Source organism: Colletotrichum aenigma, assembly GCF_013390185.1.
Source record: "Colletotrichum aenigma strain Cg56 chromosome Unknown KSG_Cg56_contig10, whole genome shotgun sequence".
NCBI classification, from domain to species: Eukaryota; Fungi; Ascomycota; class Sordariomycetes; order Glomerellales; family Glomerellaceae; genus Colletotrichum; species Colletotrichum aenigma.
Genome location: NW_023500916.1, coordinates 1,704,962 through 1,723,896, shown reverse-complemented (window position 1 = coordinate 1,723,896; position 18,935 = coordinate 1,704,962). Strand labels below are relative to the sequence as shown.

General features: G+C 52.0%; 7 protein-coding genes across 7 annotated transcripts; 2 read left to right on the top strand and 5 right to left on the bottom strand.

Annotated features, from left to right (window-relative positions):
• Positions 1-722: 722 nt before the first annotated feature.
• CGCA056_v014353 (uncharacterized protein) lies at positions 723-1,562 on the bottom strand (the record flags this gene model as incomplete). The annotated part of the gene is made up of 1 exon (XM_037329595.1): positions 723-1,562. One exon carries the CDS (start codon positions 1,560-1,562, stop codon positions 723-725), a length of 840 nt encoding a protein of 279 aa, XP_037172492.1.
• A 1,468-nt stretch (positions 1,563-3,030) lies between these two features.
• CGCA056_v014352 (uncharacterized protein) lies at positions 3,031-3,591 on the bottom strand (the record flags this gene model as incomplete). The annotated part of the gene is made up of 2 exons (XM_037329594.1): positions 3,031-3,403; positions 3,473-3,591. The coding sequence occupies 2 exons, from the start codon at positions 3,589-3,591 to the stop codon at positions 3,031-3,033; spliced, it is 492 nt and encodes a 163-aa protein (XP_037171683.1).
• A 96-nt stretch (positions 3,592-3,687) lies between these two features.
• CGCA056_v014351 (uncharacterized protein) lies at positions 3,688-4,212 on the bottom strand (the record flags this gene model as incomplete). The annotated part of the gene is made up of 1 exon (XM_037329593.1): positions 3,688-4,212. The coding sequence occupies one exon, from the start codon at positions 4,210-4,212 to the stop codon at positions 3,688-3,690; it is 525 nt and encodes a 174-aa protein (XP_037171685.1).
• Positions 4,213-6,561: 2,349 nt separating this feature from the next.
• Positions 6,562-6,788, top strand: CGCA056_v014350 (uncharacterized protein; the record flags this gene model as incomplete). The annotated part of the gene is made up of 2 exons (XM_037329592.1): positions 6,562-6,646; positions 6,700-6,788. The coding sequence occupies 2 exons, from the start codon at positions 6,562-6,564 to the stop codon at positions 6,786-6,788; spliced, it is 174 nt and encodes a 57-aa protein (XP_037171684.1).
• A 114-nt stretch (positions 6,789-6,902) lies between these two features.
• On the top strand, positions 6,903-8,084 carry CGCA056_v014349 (putative secreted lipase; the record flags this gene model as incomplete). The annotated part of the gene is made up of 1 exon (XM_037329591.1): positions 6,903-8,084. The coding sequence occupies one exon, from the start codon at positions 6,903-6,905 to the stop codon at positions 8,082-8,084; it is 1,182 nt and encodes a 393-aa protein (XP_037172286.1).
• A 2,779-nt stretch (positions 8,085-10,863) lies between these two features.
• Positions 10,864-12,435, bottom strand: CGCA056_v014348 (uncharacterized protein; the record flags this gene model as incomplete). The annotated part of the gene is made up of 4 exons (XM_037329590.1): positions 10,864-11,720; positions 11,770-11,948; positions 12,004-12,085; positions 12,180-12,435. The coding sequence occupies 4 exons, from the start codon at positions 12,433-12,435 to the stop codon at positions 10,864-10,866; spliced, it is 1,374 nt and encodes a 457-aa protein (XP_037171818.1).
• A 3,884-nt stretch (positions 12,436-16,319) lies between these two features.
• On the bottom strand, positions 16,320-18,687 carry CGCA056_v014347 (uncharacterized protein; the record flags this gene model as incomplete). The annotated part of the gene is made up of 2 exons (XM_037329589.1): positions 16,320-17,224; positions 18,624-18,687. The coding sequence occupies 2 exons, from the start codon at positions 18,685-18,687 to the stop codon at positions 16,320-16,322; spliced, it is 969 nt and encodes a 322-aa protein (XP_037172223.1).
• Between the last annotated feature and the right edge of the window lie 248 nt (positions 18,688-18,935).

Below are 18,935 nucleotides of genomic sequence, written 5' to 3'. Positions count from 1 at the left end.
GTATCGCGCCGTAGGTTTCGGAGTGGTAGCGCGCCCACGAAGTACATAACCCGATCGGGCCCTCAAAATCTCCCCTCGCTAAGAGCGAGAAGGCCAGGGTTCAACTCAGGGTAGTGGCGACACCCCAATCTTTTTTTTTCTGCATGTTTCTTACCTGGTAGAAGCTTTGAATAAATAATTTTACATCAGCCTCCTTCCTCACCGTACTCCATGTAGAATATTAAAGACTTTGCAAAGTTGGTATGATGATGGATCTCCCTGTATATTTAGAGGAGTTTTGCTACCTAGACGTTGTCAGTCAGCTATCCAGGCAGTTTCCACATGCACGCGTGTAATCCGTATGCTATACTCAAGCGACCATATTTCCTGTTCGCTTTCGTCTTCGCTATCATCGCTATCGTCGTCGTCTATCGTGTCGTCCCCTGCTGTCATCCCCCATCGTCGTCTTCATCAAAGTCACGAAGTACATAGGAAGACTACGGAGAACACTTCCGTCTTAATAAAACTCTATGTTTGCTATCGCGTTCTTTCAGACATACCAGTGATTCTTGCCCCATCGCCCAAGTATCATCGTCATAACTTTCGTCAGAGGTAGAACATTTGCCGAATGCACATGACGGAAGGGCCCGAAAACATGTATCGGTCTCAGAGCTGGCCTAGAAGATACTTCTCGCAGTCGTCGGGTCCCTAGGCCGGCTGACCTTGCAGCTCCCGGAGCTCGTTCATGACCGGGAGTACAGCGCACCAGACCATGCGTTGGTTTTCTCCTTCTCCTTCTTGTTCTTCTTCTCCATCTCCACGATTGTAGCCATGACCTCTTCCAAATCGTCCTTCACTTGCTGAAGTTCCTCGAAAAGCGAGAACGTGAGACTGTCATCATGCTGAAGAGGCAAGGGGCCAGAGGCAGCGGTGCGGTCGTTAGGCTCGGGACTGCTGACGAAGAGGGAGTCTTCTGTGCCTTCGGGGGTAGCTTGACGGGAGGGGAGGTCGGCTGGCGTTGATGGCGCGGTAGAAGCAGTGGCGTCTTCGGAGGTCTGGCACTCGAGAGGCAGAGCGGGAGGGTAACGCATTTCATTGAACTTGTCCAGCAACTCGGCGAGGGTCTTGAAGAAGCTTGACTTGAGGGGAACCTTCTTTCCTCTGCCACCGTTATCGAGGTAGCGCATGCGGGCATCCGCAAAGGCTACCATGGCCAGCTGCATCTTCTCATCTGTAACTGAATAGGCAGGCCAGTTCTTGGTGCGCAGATACTCCAATGCTAAGCCCCAGGCCTTGCTCGGTTGCCGCGCTGCCTTCAGATTCTTCTCGTGGGCCACATCAACGATGGCGAAGTACGCATTGAGCAGCTCGGTAGCGCGGCGCGCAATCGTCTTGGTGGCGCTGGCGGGATCGTTCTTGAAGGGACGGGTGAAGAGAGTCAGACTCGGCGTCTTCGGATTGACAATGACGATTCCATTGGTGCCGATGATGAACTCTATGAAGGGTATCTGGGATAGCGCCTTCTGATCGGGGCAGATGGCGACTTGGGTCACATCGCGAAGCGGGCCATCTGACTTGGCCATGGCGAAGGTGGGAGAGTCCACGACGTCTGTGAATCTTCATCAGGGATGGTCTCACCAGTGCGCGTGGTCCGGATGAGTGGAAAAGGATGACGAAAATGATTATAATCAACTTACCTGAGGATGTGACGCTCTTTGCGAGACACTGTGGCCGTCGATTTCGTCCCACTCAGCCCTCGCGTTGGAGATTTGAGGAGAAGTTTAGCGGAAGAAGTTTTCTATGTGAAATCCGAGTTGAGCGGGAAAGAGGTGATGGATGAGTGGGGCCATCACCCAGCTTCCCAGCGTGAGGCTCAGCACTTGGGGTGAACAGAGAAACGTGAACATGGCCCGTATTCAGGCCAGTCAAAGTGGAGCACAGCGACCGAAGGTGAGAAATATGGTACCCAGGACGGAAATCGCCGTAATAGACCGAGATGGTAAAAGCGCATGTGCCATTCATAATGCAGAAGGCAGAAAACGATAGCCGACGACGATAGCTGACGACGATAGACGATGAGGACGATAGACGACGACGACGATAGTAACAATAACAGTAACAGCGACTACAAACAGCAAAGACGATGGCGAGCACACAGGAAAGGTGATCGCTCAACCACTGGAGAATGAGGCGGTATCGTCTGGAAAACTGTCCACGTTAATCAATCCAAGCATGCTGATCTCATGGAACGAGCCTTGACAGATTAGATAAGCATCAGCGCGCCTTCCGTTGTTCAAGTTGCTCAGAATGCGCCAGGCGTAGGAGAGGTGAAGTTGAGTAAAGTGGGTCGCGAACAACACACAGCTGCCCGCCTGAGCCAATGAAAGCCACCGCGGTGAGATCGAGGACCCACACCACGACCGCTCGCTGCCGCGCAGCAGGCGTTATCTATCGAAATTGTACACTTCGCTTCCGTCGATGTTGGTAATCGAACGGTTTACTGTTCGACTTCCTTCGGAAGCTATCCGGCCTTCTCGGTGTGGGACTTTCAATCCTTCGAATTTACCGTCTGCCCTTGGGTCTAATAATGCATCGGGTCGCTCGTTTTTGTTTTTTCATTCTTTTTCCGTGTGCTACTTGCTCCCGTTGATCTTTTTTCTATGTTTCTTCTTGACCGACATCCGAGGAAAGTCTTGAGTTGAACATTTTGACGCTGGCTCTGTGATCTACTGCTGCGGTTAGAGAATGGAGAATGGAAATAAAAATGCTACTCCGATCTGGAGATGTATATCACGGCTACTGTGTTGTGTTTGAGATTTTTTAGACTTCAAGGGGTCAAACTCCTTCTTCAAGACTACGACTTTAGTAGCCTAACAGTGTCTGGAGAACCACATACTTCCTCCCGCGTACCTTTGACGACGAAAGGATTCCAGCAACAAGACTCTCGTGCCATCGACTATCGCCAAAGCCACACGACCTCTTGATGACAGTCAAAACACGTGCTTGGCGTTACAAATCTGGGGCAACTCTGAGCGCGAGATCCCGTAGTACTCAAACAACGCCCTCGCTCTCATTCTCGTCCTCGTCCTCGTTCTCGATCTTGTCCTCGACCTCCTCCTCGTAGTTGCCATACTCGTCGTCCTCATCGTCGAAGACATCGCCCTCATCCAAGTCGACTCCATCAGAACGAGCCAGCGCCAGTTTCATCTCCTCAATCTCGAGCTCCTTCTGCTTAAGCTTCGCATCCTTATCGGCACCTTCCGCGCGGAGCTCCTTGGCTTCCTCGCGCAGCTCCTTGACTTCCTCGCGCAACTCCTTCTGCTCCTCAATGATGAGGCCGTACTCCTTGAAGGCAAGTCCTATCTCGTACTTGTTCTTTCCCAGCTCATATTCGGCCTGGCTGGCGCGTCGGCGAAGGTCGTCACTGAAAGCGTTCGAAGCCGCTCCTGCTGTGAAGCCACTGTCATAGCCTTCCTTCTTACCTCAGGAGTACTCATCAACAAGGTTGCGCTTGTGCTGCTTGTTGATAAGGCGAAGGAAAGCCCGCAAGTGCTTCTTGAGATGTTGAGGGCTAACGGGGCTGTTGCTGTTGAGGTAACCGTCGCTGTTCATGTACTCATCGACCTCGCGCTCGCCCTTGGACTTCTTGCCGGTCTTCTGCTCTTGTTGAGGTCTCGGAGCACTCTCGACACTCTCCATGGCGATCTCCTAGTCGGCAATGGCGAGGTAGAGGCGGTGAGTTGCATTGGCCTCCTGGGTGTCCATGAGCGGCTGCGACAGAATCTTTTGAGCTGTCTCAGAGTCTTCACGGCCGAAGCGGTTCAAAGCAGCGTGGAACTTGGTGATGATGACGTAGCAGAGGGCAAGGTCAGACTCATGGGCATCCTCGAAAGTCTTGTCAACCTTCAGCGCAGTGGTCTTAGCCAGTTGCCAGAACTCAGGAGACCGAGCATCAATTCCAGGGTTCTCGGAAGCCACTTTGTGGGCGGCCTCAAAGATCATGGCAAGTCTGACGGCGACGTTCTTCTCCGAGGCATCGTATGGGCGCTCGCGAGGATCAAGGTGAAGAAGACGAAGAGCAGCGTGCTCGTGATCGGCAAACACAAGTCCATCGTCGAAGGTGAAGCCAACCTGACGAAGAGCCGCATCGATCTGAGTGAGGGCGGCGGCCGAAAAGCTGGGCTGGGGGCGTTGCTGGTCAGCATCGCTGAGCTGGCGTTTGTGGTGCGGCATCGCGACGGATCTTGGGTTGCGATGGAACCGATGATCTGTATTCTTTTAGCGTAAAAGTTTTCGTCTGTAAGTCTTTGCGAACCTTTCAAGACGGGCAGAAGTCGGGATGGATTGGGAGCGAATACTTGGACGATCGTGATGTGTGTCGCGACGGTGTTGAAGGAGTGAGAGATGGAGGTGAAAGGCGCCTGAGACGGGATGGGAAAAGAAGAGCCTCGACTGGGTCACGTGAGAGGTGAGAATGGAATTTCTCGCTACACCGCTTTCGTAATTATGTTGACTTGCCATGGTGACCAACCGGAACCTGATGAACGAGGGCGAGACTGAATGTCTTCTCATTCACCAGGCCTCATGTGGGTCCATCGGCCAAATGGGCGTTCACTTCAACGTCTCCATGAGGCCCGTGTGCCCACCACCAATGCCTCTACCAAACTTATGGTGCTGCAAATATGTCAAGAGGGAGGAAGGTCAGTTTTCAAAAATAAAACATTGCGCTCTTTGGTCTATCGAGTGTTCCTTGGCCGAAATGTGATTTCAGTCTCTTCACGCATACCTCCATCCACAACGAGATCAAATGTAAACACAAAACAAATGTTGATTGCACTTTGCAACCTCAATCAGATAACCACACCGGCTTCTAGGTGACTTGTGACCATTGTTACAGGGGTACTTCAGTCGGTGGATTCATAGTGAACTGTGTACCTCCAGAGGTCCATACGAACTGGGCCATTAGCACGATCGACGCTTGGCAGCACAAGTGCAGCACAAATTCGCCGCATGTCGTTGTCTGTAACACATTAGCCCTCGCAAAGAATCTAGGATACATGAAATGGAAACTTACGGCTCATAGCCCAAAATGCAGAGGCCGTGGCGGGGAAGCCACGGATTGGATTTCCAGTCTCGAGATTGCGCATCGGACGTAACTGAGCCAACGGGTCCGCTTCGAGAGATGCCTGATTCTCCCTTGCAAGTTCTGCGTTGAGGACACTGAAAAGTCAGTCCGATTTTGTACAGGGCACTTTGTTGTTAGCAAACCTTGAAGAAATAGTTTGTCGAAGTCGTTTAATATGATCTTTAACGGAGCCGGTTCTGAGAACAAGGAACATAAAGTTCGGGAGCGGGTGGAGAGTGCTTTTAATAGTGTCTTTAGCTCTCGTAATGGATGAGATACAATCCAGCAACTCGTCAGAGATGGATCTGGTGTCTGCGTCTGTAACCACGACGATGCGTGATGATTGACCGGCGGCTGCCATGAGTGATAGGAAGGTAGCAAATTTGAAGTCAGGTAGGTGGCGCGCGATGCAAGGTCTGGATGCTGTAGGGTGATTGACGCTTGTCATGGCGAGTTTGTTGCTGGACGATAATGCGAGGAATAGGACTTCCGAAGCGATGGGAAGTGTCCAGGTTTATACCCATCGATTAAGATTCAAAGTTGTTGCTCGATAACTAATGTTTGAGCACGTTGAATGTCTGGATTTCTATAGGATTCTACATGAGTCTTCCCTCATATCATCTCCAGGCTCATCGTATTCCAGTATCCTTACCGAAGTGACCAAGCCATTCACACTTTGAGGTCTTGCATCGATCAGTGTCGCGCTGGCAGAGACGTTGATCCGTGGCGCTGTGTTGTGTCAATTTCGAACATTATGTTTCATTCGAATGGTTGGTCGACCAGACTTCCGTCAACTACAAGAAAGACTTAATCCAAGAAAACGACGTTTTATGCACAAAGCCGAAAACTTCTCTTGATGAACTTCGCGACCAGCTAAAAATTTGCATTCATAACAAGACTCCGCCCCGATCAGGGACAAGAGTTTTGACCTTCGTTTCATCACTGGACAAGCAAATTTATGTGTCACGTAGAACACAAAGTTGAATTTTGTTGACTTTGCTGCATCACGGGCTTCAGGATCATGAAAAACACATCTTTGAACTCCTCGGTGTCATTTTTTGCAGTGTAACGACAAATGCCGTATTTTATTAGGAGAACAACTGAGACCGGGTAGTTTGGAGTTGTTGCATTGGGTTTCACTGAACAGCAAGAGTTCTCCAGACGGCGTTGGTGAGATGCAGTGCAGACCGCCTCCCCGCAGTTCTGACATGATGTTGACGGGATGTCGTCGGGAAAAGGGCGAATACGTCCGGCGGTCATTTGCCGATTCCCCCTAGAGGCTGCTGCCTGCCCAGGGCTCCACTCGCCGTTGAAGACCCCATTTCTTGGCGTGCGGCTGCCGCTCGCGTCCCAGCCAGCTGCTTGCCGACCTGTGTTTGTTCCTGCGCAAGCGCGTTGAACTTGAACTTCGCATCGACTTCACACCTTAATTCGGACAAAGTCAACGCGACCACGCCATGACTTTCTTCAACTTCATGCCTCTGCTCACCCATCTTCATCATCTGAACCGAGCAGTCAGCAACAGTGGGCCAACGAACATGGGTATATCGACCAATGCAACCCCATCTCCGCCCCTTGAAGGCTGATCGCGCCAGGAACGACAATCACTGGACCCGAGCAATCTGCAAAATGGAGTCTGTCAACAGGGATCGCCCGCCCGCACCCGACCCGATCGAACGGTTGATTCGCCCACCACCAAGCCTCGCGAGGATTTAAGTAAGAGTCGAGTCCCGCGCAACTGCGCCTGTCACCTATCCCTCCGGTCATCCCTCTCGCGCCTGCCACCACCTCCGCCAAGATGGTCCGCTTGTCCCTCACCGCCATCCTTGCCGCCGCCGGCATGGCCCAGGCCCTCGCCTCGGGCAACTGCACCGGCGTCAACGCCATCAGCACCAAGTGCACCTCCAAGGAGACCGCGCACACCCGCGACTTCTTCTACGTCGGCGGCCGCTACATCGAGACTGCCACTGGTAACGTCACGGTCGACCAACTCTACGTCGAGAAGCTCGTCCCCGTCTCCACTGGTCGCGCGCGCCGTCGCGGTGTCGCTGCCGCCAAGCCCATGGTTTTCTTCCACGGTGGAGGTACTTCAGGCGTCACTTGGCTCAACACGCCCGACAACCGCCCCGGCTGGGCCTCGTACTTCTTGCAGCTGGGACACACCGTTTATCTCGTCGATGTTGCTGCGGTCGGTCGCTCCTCTGAGAACAACCTGGACAACTTCACAATGATCGCCGGCACTGCGGCTGAAGGTATTCAGAGAGGTTTCACGGTCCCGGAAGTGTACAACACCTACCCGCAGGCTTACCTGCATACTCAGTGGCCTGGTACGGGGCTCAAGGGCGATCCGACATTCGAGCAGTTCGCCAAGACCATCATTCCTTTGACGAGGAGCTGGGAGCCCCAGGAGTATGCCCTCCGCGCCTCCGGATGCGAGCTGCTGTCGCTGTTGGGCGAGAAGGCTTACCTCGTATCCCACTCCATTGGAGCCCGCGCGCCGATTCTGCTGTCCAACGACTGCCCGCAGTACATTGCCGCCAACATCAACCTCGAGGGCACCACGATTCCGTTCTGGTCCTACAACATCACTTTGGGCGGCACGCCCACGAACCCGTGGGGCTTGACCAACACCCCGATCGACTATGACCCTCCCGTTGCCAGCGCCGATGAACTCGAGACCGTCGTCGTTGGCAACGAGACCCTGGCCCTGAGGAGCTGCCACATGCAGAAGGAGCCCGCGCGGAAGTTGCCCAAGATCGCCAGCGTGCCGTACTTGATGGTCACCGGCGAGGCTAGTGTTCACATTACGTACGATCACTGCCTGGTCAACTATCTTAAGCAGGTTGGTGGTAGCCCGGAATGGATCAAGCTTGGAGAGATTGGAATCAAGGGCAATGGGCACTTCATGCATATCGAGAAGAACAGCCTGGAGATTGCCGAGGTTGTGAATGATTGGATCTTGGAGAAGGAGAGCCAGTAAGGAGTAATAGTAATACATCTCGATCCATTGTTCAGCGACAGATCTGTTTACCAACCCCTTTGTCTTTTGGCAGAAATTCCCCTGGTTTCGTATTCTGACCACACCACAAAGAGGATTCCAAAGTGACGAATGGGTTACAAAGGAGTGTAATTATTCCCAATCAATCGTGTTGTCTGCAGTTTCGGGCTTGTAAGTCGGAAGTCCCGGCTTGTTCTGCTGAGGACTATTTCCTTGAAGTTGATTTGAAGTGCGATGGTACTGCTTATGCCCAAGTCCAGAAATATACCCCCTGAGGACAAAGAATATACGAGAAAAGGCGACAACAATGAATAATTCTAATGTCTAAGGAAGCTATGCATCGGAACTTTGCGCTTGCAGCGTAACTTGGATGCTTCCTTGATTGCGTTTGCTGGTGTTCCTCTTGCCGGGGGTCTCAACTTCTCAAGTAGGTTCCAAGATTTGGCACTCGCTAATGCATTGTAGTATTGCGGCGAATAAGAGGGAGATTCTCATGACCACAAAAGCCAAGGAACGCTGAAAATCTCATCGATGTCATCTCATGACAACTAGTTGACCAAATCAAAGGTTAATTACGCTAGCTTGCAAGTCTCCCAGTCCCGATAGATTTGGTCCAGCGAGCCATTGCTGTCTGGTGGGAGATTTCATAATCCATTATCTGCGACAGTCCTTCCATGTGTAATATTTGCTTATCCGAATGCCTCTCCAGCCCTGCGCGGCTGTAATTTGACGCATCGGTTGCTAGGCATATACAAACGGAGATCTACGGGCATAGAACGACAAATGGAATAATTTGAATAGAAGTCGCCGTTCATTATCTCTGGGATGAAAGCTCATACAATGACTTAGGCTTTTGGATTCCGTGTATCAACATAGCCATCGGGCGCCTTACGCGTAAAGTCGGAAGGGCCCCTGATTGGTTGCGACCCCCGACGCAAAACCGTCGCTCTGTATTGTGTCTGAATATTTACCGAATAGCATTCGGCTGGTGAAGGAAACCGGAGACACACCAGTATCAACTTGTTCTGGGGCACATCATTTGCACCCATAGTAGTAAGAAACACAATGATCCATCCCTCTTGTAATCGCCAGGTCTCCGCCTGCGAGGCAATCGTCTTCATCGCTTTTCAGCGACTTCTTGTTGTTTGAAATATTTGCTTACGTCGGGAACAATGACAATGCTAAATACCAAGGTTCCAGCACAAAGTTTAACATGCGATAAGATTGCCTTTCGATGATGGTAACCTACTCACCAGACCGAGCGCAAGACTGGAGTCTTGCTCTGAGTCCATATGCTCCATTCCACAGCCCATACAAAGAGTCTAAGCGCGGTGATGAAACTAACGCACTCCAAAACATAGAAATAGTCATGCGTGAGCGTTCGACTTCGCTCTGCTTCGCGGGCTCGGCATGACTCTGCCCTGAAGCACCATGCTCCGGTCACACATCCACGGAGTGGCAGAATCATCAGCGGTTCGATCCTCATATTATCCCAAACGAATAGCGCCGTATTGATGATGAAGGCCAAAGGTAAAATGCTTTGAATTTAGCGGATGTTCTTTCGGTACATGGGGCAATACATCCCGCATCTGACCGGCATTGTAACAGCGCACAGGTGGAGAGCACAGACTTGGCCTCCCCGGTATCCTGACACGACCCCAATGTGGTTTATAATGTAAGTCGCCAGTCCGTCATGACATTCTCTTCAAAGAATAGATCGTGTCCTCTGTGTCTACATCATTCTCACGGGCCGTTCTGAGACGAAAGCCGCCAAGCCCCTGTACTAGATTCAGCTTACCAAACACACTCGTCAGACCTTGTTTGGCAATACTCGCCCCAATAATATACGGCCGATGACGAATAATCTAGATGACGGTTAACGGAGGTGGTGGTCACTCTTAAGCTACTAATCCACCATTGAAACCGCCACCCGCATCCCTCCGAGGGGTAGAATTCTTTAGGAAGAGAAGACTATTCTCCAAGATTGAGTAATTGGTGAAGGGCGCCTATTGTGTCTTTACATGATGACATGTCAGTCACGTCCAATTTATACAACCAAATTAAATTACTTCCTGTATCTAAAGTTCAAGCATTCAACACTTCTCGAAGCATAAGGTCCTAGTCACTCTTACTCACAACAGATGCTGTTCAATGGGTAACCACAAAACTCAGTGCCACCATCCACCAATAGTATTCTGGTAGAGCCTGAAACGATCGGGTCGCTTGCCGGCGGCATCAACACACTGCAAGTGAACCCATCTCAATGGACCTTTTAAAACGGGGCCAATCAGTTTTGATTCGTCTCGAATAATCTGCCAGCAATGCAGGATGAAGACGATGGTAGTAATGAGGGATGGTATCATATGTTCGAAGATCGGATCACGAGCATATATCTTGATAGATGAATCGTAACCAGGCTCGCGAACATATACGGAGACCAGATGTTATCTCTTGATAAGCCAACCCGATAGCTGTGGGGGAGCTTTTACATGTCCTGATTTCTTCCTTTGCGCTGCAGAGAGCATAAGGCAAAAAATAATTAGCGATTGAGATAGTGATGATTAGCCATCGGCGTCGGCCAGTGGTAAAACCGCCGAATGATGATGATCACTTCATATGCCATACAAGTCAAGTCTATGGTTCATACCACAAAAGAAATCTCGATTCAAGTTCATCGCGCCAGGGATATCATTGCTAAATCAGAGGATGTGATACAAGAATTCGTCTTCAATTTTCACCAGTCACCTCAATACCCTTTGACTCATGCCTGCGCCAGCGATGTCTGCGACCACACAGGTAGTAGCACAAACAGCAAGCTGCACAGACTGGCGAAGACAGCACCACCAACCATGGCCTGTGTGACAATCTTGTGTTGCAGCTTCCTGAGGTGGACGTCCCTGACACGAATCTTGCGGTCGAAAATCATCATCCGAGAAACAAACTTCATCAAGCCAGACTTCTGAGAAATGAGGGATGCGCTGTCGTCAAATCTTTCCCATGGCAGTGGTTGACGTCGAGTGAAGAGAAGGAGAAAGAAGCAGCTACCCCTGAGACCGGAAAGAATGAGAGACATGCCGACGAACCACATGGGCCAGGGGGCAAAGGCGTTGTAACGACTGTGTGATCCCATGAACGGGACGAAAGCTCGGAGGAGGACACAGAGGAAGCCAGCGACGGTCAGAACAATGCCCATGCTCGTTGCCATGCACAGTGTCTCAAAGGTGCCGTTGGAAACACCGAGTCTAACGAAGTTGCGGTGCGAGCAGTTCTTGAGGAGACCGTAAACGTGCTGAGCGATAGGGCGGAGATGCGAAGGGTCGGAAGAGTGTTGGAGGTCGAGAAGAGCCTGGTCGCGAAGGGCGGGCGGGATGTTGAGCTCCTTCTCGGAGCCAGGCAGGAGGAAGGTCTTGACGACGGCGTTGAGCTCGACTCGGTAGGCGGAGTTGGGTGCGATGCGGGCAGGGACGACGTTGGCCACGTTGTTCGAGCAGATAGGCTTAGCGCAGGCGTTGGCCCATGACTTGATGCGATCGCGGCCGTTGGGTCCGATCTTGCTGTTTGGCCTGCATGCGGCTTCAGGGGCGATAAGCTGGACAATGTTGGTCATAGTCTCATTGGCTGAAAGGCGTTAGTCGGGATGCAAGTTAGATAGTGTAGCATGACTGACCTGCTTCAGGATCACACTCGAACTCTGACATCTTCAGTGATGGGAGCTTGTGCTCGATGGAGTCCATCGCGCTGTCGATGGCACTGTCCCTGGATGATGAGGCATCACTTTCCTTCTCGGTCATAGGAAAGTTGTTGAGGCTTCCTGTCTTGGCGTAGGCCAATTCATAGTTGCGGAACCTGGTAGAATGTTAAACTTGATGTCGGTATCAGATGAAGATAAGGACGAACATACCAGACGTAGAACTCCAGGTTTTCAGGGGAAAACTCAATGTACTTGAGGTACATGTAAAAGTCATACAAAGACATTGGCGAGCCTATTTGGGGAAGGTCAGCAGGTATTCTTGGTTGAATCCTCGGTGTCGACATTTGCTTTCGGGGTGCGTTGCGTGGAGGAGATGGGATGCTCACAGGTCTCGTTGGCCAAAACCTTCTCCAAACTCAAGCGGGCCGGGATGGGACTCTTGTCTCGCCCGTCCCTGCTCAAGGGTCTCCTTCCAGTCCGAATAGCCGTGGCATACTCGCGAAAGTCTCTGTATTCGGGCTTCTTGTACCAGACCATCCAATCTGGGAAGCTGAACCTTGATTTCTTCTCCTCGATCCTGGCGGATGTCGTCGCGGGTCCCGTTGTGGCCGCCGTCGTAGTCTGAACCTCCTCCTTCTCCATCTTGGGTTGACTGTCCTGCATCGTGTGATTTGTGTTATCCAATGTCGTGTAACCGTCGTTGAATGTGTATGGCACAATCCGGATGAAGGGGCAGAGACAAAAGGCCGGTTTGGAGACGCATCCGGGAGAAGCTGGAGTGATATACGAATCCTGTCTCCCGTTAGTGTCATTTCATGTGCTGCGGCGCCCATGACCCCGTCATATCAGTCCGTAGACAAGGACTAGGCCTCGACGAGGCCGAGTGGGTGCCGCTGCCGCTGCAGACAAACCGCGCACAGCCGCACGGGCCAAAGCAGCGGCCACCAGACGAACAAACGAACTCGAAGGGGTATGGGGCTATTGCGATGAATCGGTCAGTGGCAGCTCCTGGCCAGTCGGCACCCTTCCCCCCTCTCTGCATCGGCCAAGGGCTTTCCTTCTCTACTGCCACAGTCCATGACCAATGGCGGTGTTTGCGGGGGAGAAGCCACGTCTGATGGGAGGCGTGCGCCAGTGTGCCATTTTGGGCGGGAAAGAGGGAACGAAACTCGAATTGCGTAGCTCGATGTTGGAGACTGGAGACTCCAGTTTGGAGCCGGCGAGTACTTCGGACGACCGGCGAGCCAGCCGAATGTAGAGTGGACGAGTCGAACGAGTCAAAGCGGCTGCGGTAGTGCTCGAGGTTTAGCCCATGTTGGAGGGTCCTTTTTTAGCTCGTCAGTTAGTGTCTTGCACTATTTCTGACTCTGCATGAGGAAACACCTGATTCTGTCCCGTAGATTCCAGTTGGCGCCGATTGACCCCGTGCCTTATCGAGTCGTCCTCATGGAAGTGGTTGTGCAAAAATGTCCTAGGGCGCCGTCCCATGTCCCGGCGTTGGGACCATTCTCGGGTGTTGCGAGACAGAAAAGGTGTGTAGCGTCAGGTCCGTCTCGCCCTTTGGAGCTGAACTTGTGCAGGGCTTATGCAAGAGTATTGGCGGAGCCTGGGGCGATCGGAATTTTGTTTGTCTCGCGTTCTGACATTGAACAAAGGAACCATTCATCCTGCTTGGCCGTACCTCGGTCTCGTGTTGGATGACATTTTGCCCCCAATCTCCCCGGATGAGTGTCGCTATATTTGGCCGCGCAAATGCAGGACTGTGCCGGACCGCCGCTGGGTGATGTGGTCAGAGTTTGGGGTGCTCTGGAATCGCCGAGAGCCGAGAAGGATTTGGAGGCGGAGGGAAATCGGTCTTTTGTTCCCATTGTTCGTTGGAGGTCTCGCATTTGAATCGGAGGACGGCTCCCGCGAGGACTTCAACGGCGCCGGTATTCGTTGGGTGTGCAACGAATGGCCGAATGACGAGGACGACGAGAAGGATGCTGGCTGCAGATCGAACTGCAGAGCGGCAGAGAAGAAGGTTTCCCCTCTGGCTGGAACACTGACGATCCCCCCCTCGTGGGAATCATTGGCAACCGGCGATGGTGCTCCCTTGCCTTAGCCTGCGTGAGGTAATCGACAAGGCGGAGAAGGTAAGGTAGATAGATGCAAGATCGGTGCAGCGATCCTCACCACGTGGAAAAGGACCACGCAGGTCGCAGGGTAGAGCCCAGGGCCAAAGCTAAGGCAGGCCGTGGAGGCTGCAGGGGGCACCCACCCACGTCCACTGAGAAGAAGGTGGCCCCTGCCTCTTCCTTGGGACGAACCTGCGCAGGGGCCCTGGGCCGAACCTTAGCGTTGCATTTCCATGCATTTGCATTTTGTTCTCCCTTTCTTTTCTTCCTCAAGCCGCACCTCCGTATCGTATCCAATTGTCTGAGCGACTGAAAACGCCGTTGCGGCTTGCCATCCGTGCTCTGCATTTCTCTTGCATGTGCTTCTGCAATTTCGACAATGCTTCTGGACCATTCTCAAACCGAGCTGAATGCATGGGAAACACATTGCAAACACACACGCAAACACGCGTACAAAAACGTTGCCGGCGCTGCCATGCATCACCGCCGCCATCTGCACCAAGCCGTCCGGAGGCTGGCATGATTCAGGCACAACCATCCGAAGGACGTTTGTAGCCCTGAGAGTGGTAGCGCCTGTCCGCCGATCAAAGATCCAATCAAGATTAGCGCCGGGGTTGGGAGCATGCATTTGTCGTACGAGTGAGACATTCACGCGGAATTATTGATTGCGAAAAAGATGATTGGGGGGCCGAGTGTTTGGGCGAGACATTTGCGAGTCGAAACTTCTTTCTCTTCGTTTGTTTGCCCTTTTCCCCTCTCCTCCCCAAGATGGGAAAATGCTCGCTGGTGTCTGACTCTGCTTTTCAAAGGATGAACCCATGTCCCATGATCGAACCCCTGCTGCTGCCGCTGTCAACTCCGCAGCCCCCATCCTGTCAAGCTGGACCGCCCCTCTTCCATCGAGCTTCCATCCATGGATCATGAAACTCCAAAACCCCTTGCCTTGAAATGAGTCGAAGCTAAATTGTCAGTAGCCAGGCACACCTCACCTGAGGTGGCACACCATGTTCACGACATGTTCATCAGGAATTCAACCGCCTCGATACCTCAAGAAGCGGCCCGAGTGTCAACACCAACTCGATAGCTCCAGAAACCAGCAAAACTCTCTTCAACGCTCCAGTGTCACCTTCCCCTCGGTCCGTCGTCTCCTCCTCCAGACAATCGGCCCCAAAAAGCCCCGTTCCTCCGTCCTTGGGCACGCGTCCGCGTCGCGGTGTCAGCATTTAATCTGCCATGGTCCGGCTTCCGGTACCACGTCCCACCGCGCCTCTAGCGCAGGCCTGACTTGTGTGAACCACAACTGCACGGTCCAGTGGCGCTTGCTCTAAGGTTGCAGCATGTACATGAGAGAAGGAGGAGGCTTATCCTTCTTGTCTCCCTCGCCTATCGCCGGGAATGGCGGTATGGCGTCCAATCTGTCTGCGGTGGCAGTGGCTGCGCGTTGAAACAACGTCCAAATATCGACATTGATCTGTCATGTCTGGCTGCATGCGGCAAGGCGTCGTCGGTGTTTGAAGGTGGGAGCAAATAGTAATCATGACGTTTGACACCAAACCCTCCCACAAAAGCACCATTCCTTACATTTGTCTACCCAAACTCAAATGTCGCCCCTCGGAACTCGTCCAGATCCGTCGTCAGATCGAACAAGGGGGGAGAGGAGCCAATGACAATTCTCAGCGGTCTCGCCGCGGAAGCGCGTAAGCAGAGCACAGTCAGGATTTCCAAGCCACGTTCCCTATGAATTTTGTCAACGATGAAAGGTCTTCCCGAGATCGACGTTCAACTCTTTGTTTGTCTGAGGAAGTTCAACACGCATCAGTAATCATATGACTGTAAAGCTGTCAGACTCTAAGTCTTTTCTCCCCGACTCTCCCGCGTCAGCATCTCCTCTAACAAAAAGCTACCATGCAGAAGCTCCGGTGCCTCCAGACTCAAGCTATTCGATCGACCCAATGTCTCATGGATCGCGTTCCACTCCGTCGCGTGTAGCAGTCCACCTACCACGAGCTTTAAAATTTTGTTGCGGAAGCGGCGGTTGAGTAGACGCATGCGTCCGCCAAGACGGGAGCCATGACATGAAGGGCATGGTAGTCCAGTGTGTTGGAATGCTATTCCAGCTCGAAGCTTGTCCATGAAACTCAGTGATCTGCGATTTCGTCTATGCAGCTCGGAAAGCTCTGGCGTGAACCTTTGCGACGGATTCCAAGCCTAAACGTCTTTCTTCATCTGCCTGACCAATGGTATGCGAAGAGCCGCTTCCAATTCGATTCTCTGATCTGAATGTTCATTCTGTAGCTCTTTCCTTGAGAGTAGTGTCTTCTGGTCGTGGATTCTGACTGCGAAGTCCTTTGCTTTTCGCACCTCGCTCCAGCTAATATTACACCCCTTCTTCAGTTCCCAACGCGACTTTCAAATTCTTTCCTTTGCCTCCTGCTGTTCCACGAATTGCAAGAATCCAAACATTTCACGAGACCCAAAGTACGGTTTTCCCTCCAGTCGTTGCTTCTCATTGTAACCTTGAAGTTTCCAAGACCATTTGTCCAGGCGCGACTCGCGAGTACAAGCGACCGTTGCTCGAAGACGTTTCAGCTCTGGCAGCATGACGCTGTTCTCGTCTTCAAGTTGCTTTATGCGCTGAGCAAGCTGGATGTTCTCTCGAGCAAGCATATCCTCGATGTCGTTGCGGAGCGAATCATAAATCGAGGCGAAGTCAAAGATACTCGAATTGGTAGAAGCTTTGACGTTCTGCTGGTCTGGGGGACCAATACACTTGGCGAATTTCGAGGTTGTCATAGGTAGGGGGACTGGGTCGAGACCAGCAATCAGTGCCGAAGTGCCATTGTCGAGATTCAGGACTGTGTTTCCGTCGGTTGTCAGTTCGAGCCACCGATCGACGAGGAACCAGAGCCGAGTAAAGGTCGGGGCGTCATCACCCAGGCTTCCGAGCGGAGTAGGACGGGCGAGGTACTTTCTCCGGGCCTCATCGTACTTGTTCATGCCATAGGTGAGATCGCGTTTGCGCTTGTCCTCTCGAAGGGGAGCCCAGTCCTTGTTGATGGTGACAAGGCGACTATGGATCGCTTTGTAAAGATCCGGATGCAACACATGATCCCGGACAACTTTGCCGGTGACATGGCCGAGAGAGCCCTTGAAACGAAGTTCGGCAAGTGCAGCTTCGTAAACCTCGCTCAGACGCTCTGCTACTTCCACGCGACTGGCTTTCTTAAGGTGAAATATTCCGTAGCCATATCCAACGCTGTGAGGGTTGGCCACAAGAGGCTTCCACCAATGCTTGTGGTTGATGCCGAAGACGTCTTTGGGGAGAGTAAATCCAGGCAGGTGAAGATTATCTTGGATTCTCTCGCGGTTTTGCTGCCGTTATTTCTCGTCCTCCGGTTCGTGTTGAACTCGGTCGCGGTTGGGATCCCGCCAATGTCTTGGTCCAGTCATCTAGATAATATCAGCAGAAAGATAAGATGAACTACGGAGGATGCGGCTACCATGAGAGATGTTGTGAGGTGCGGCTTTTGCAGCTAGGTATTTCCCTGTCGTCGGCGTAATTCTGGTTGTTGTTGAGCTCGGGTGAGACTGCAGGAGAGGTTGAGGAAAATTCAGGAAGTTGTGAGGTGAGGCACAGGAAGTAGGCCAGTCCAAAACATTGCCCGCTCTTTGGTAGTCGCGCTGAATGTGGGAAGACCTGGGCGGCAAGCAGCTCCTTCCTTAAGTTCTGATTTGCGGCATGAATAGAGACCTTGAATCCCTTCTACCGGTGCCGGGCAAATTTTAGACGCAAAGAACTTTCTCTGCAAGTTTGAGCACGTTATGGAAGTCAGCCTTAGATTTAGAGCTGCTATAGTAAAACCCTGTGAGATGCCTAGTTAGGCAGAATACTGAAAACTCAAAATAATTACTGGGGCTCCGAACCTGTGATCCTCGGCAGGCGAGCGATAAAGGAACGTCTCCTATAACCATTCGGAGACCAAGGCAAATCCGATAGGACCAGTGACAAATTTGAGTGACGAACAATACTTGAGGGCACCTTCCCCGTTGTCTACACTGGACCTCGCATCCAACGCTTGCACATCAGGTGGCTTTCCTTTCACAGCAGATTTTCATAAGGAAAACCGAAGGTTTGTGATTACGAGAGAATCACGACGGCAGGCGACGTGATCACATTCGATTCATGATTGTGTGGCCCGGTACGTGCCTCTGTTCGTTTGGTGTTTGCATACCTGGTATTACCGCCAATCTGATACCGCATCACTAATACTACGTATTTCTTCCAACAAAATGCACCCCGACTGAGGGGAGGTCATGCTTAAGTGCTTGAATAACTGCTCCGAGATAAGCCATCACTCAATCCTACCAAAGGCGCGTTGTCAAGTAGATATTCGGGGTGGCCATGGCCAATACTCTGCAACCACTTGCAGCGGTGGGTGTTTTTACTACTTCCGGCAAACCATACAGGCTGTTGATTAATTCATTCTTGGTTGCATTTGTCTTTGGTGCGTTTTAGCTGTTTACCGTCTGGGCATCTCTACCAAGACACTCAAGAGGGCCATGCGACAACAAGAAGCCAGAGCAGTGGCACACAATACAGATGATCCATGGAATAATCTGATCCTTAGTTTCGAGACTGACGCCAAAATGACTATTCTATTGGAGGCGTGGGGTTGAATTAAACATCGTGGGGCGATATTTTGCCGGGAGCACCCTTGCGGTAGTCGGCCTTAGCCAGCACAATCACCTCTGCCTCGTGGGGTCTGAATCGCGACATCGTACAAGACCGAAACCTAAAAATAGCAAAGCCGAAACCTGGTCACGTCAACCTGTACAGTCAACCCAAGTAGCTCGGCAAAGGAGACAGATTCCCTTGGCGGCAAGGTAGCAATCTGGCAATACGAGCTTCTTGGCGTGATGAACCCATCACGGCAGACACCTTCCTATTTAGATCTTTACTGCTGTGGATCAACGTTATGTAAAAGGGCATACCGTGCTCGACTAATTCGTCGCAAATCCGGCACT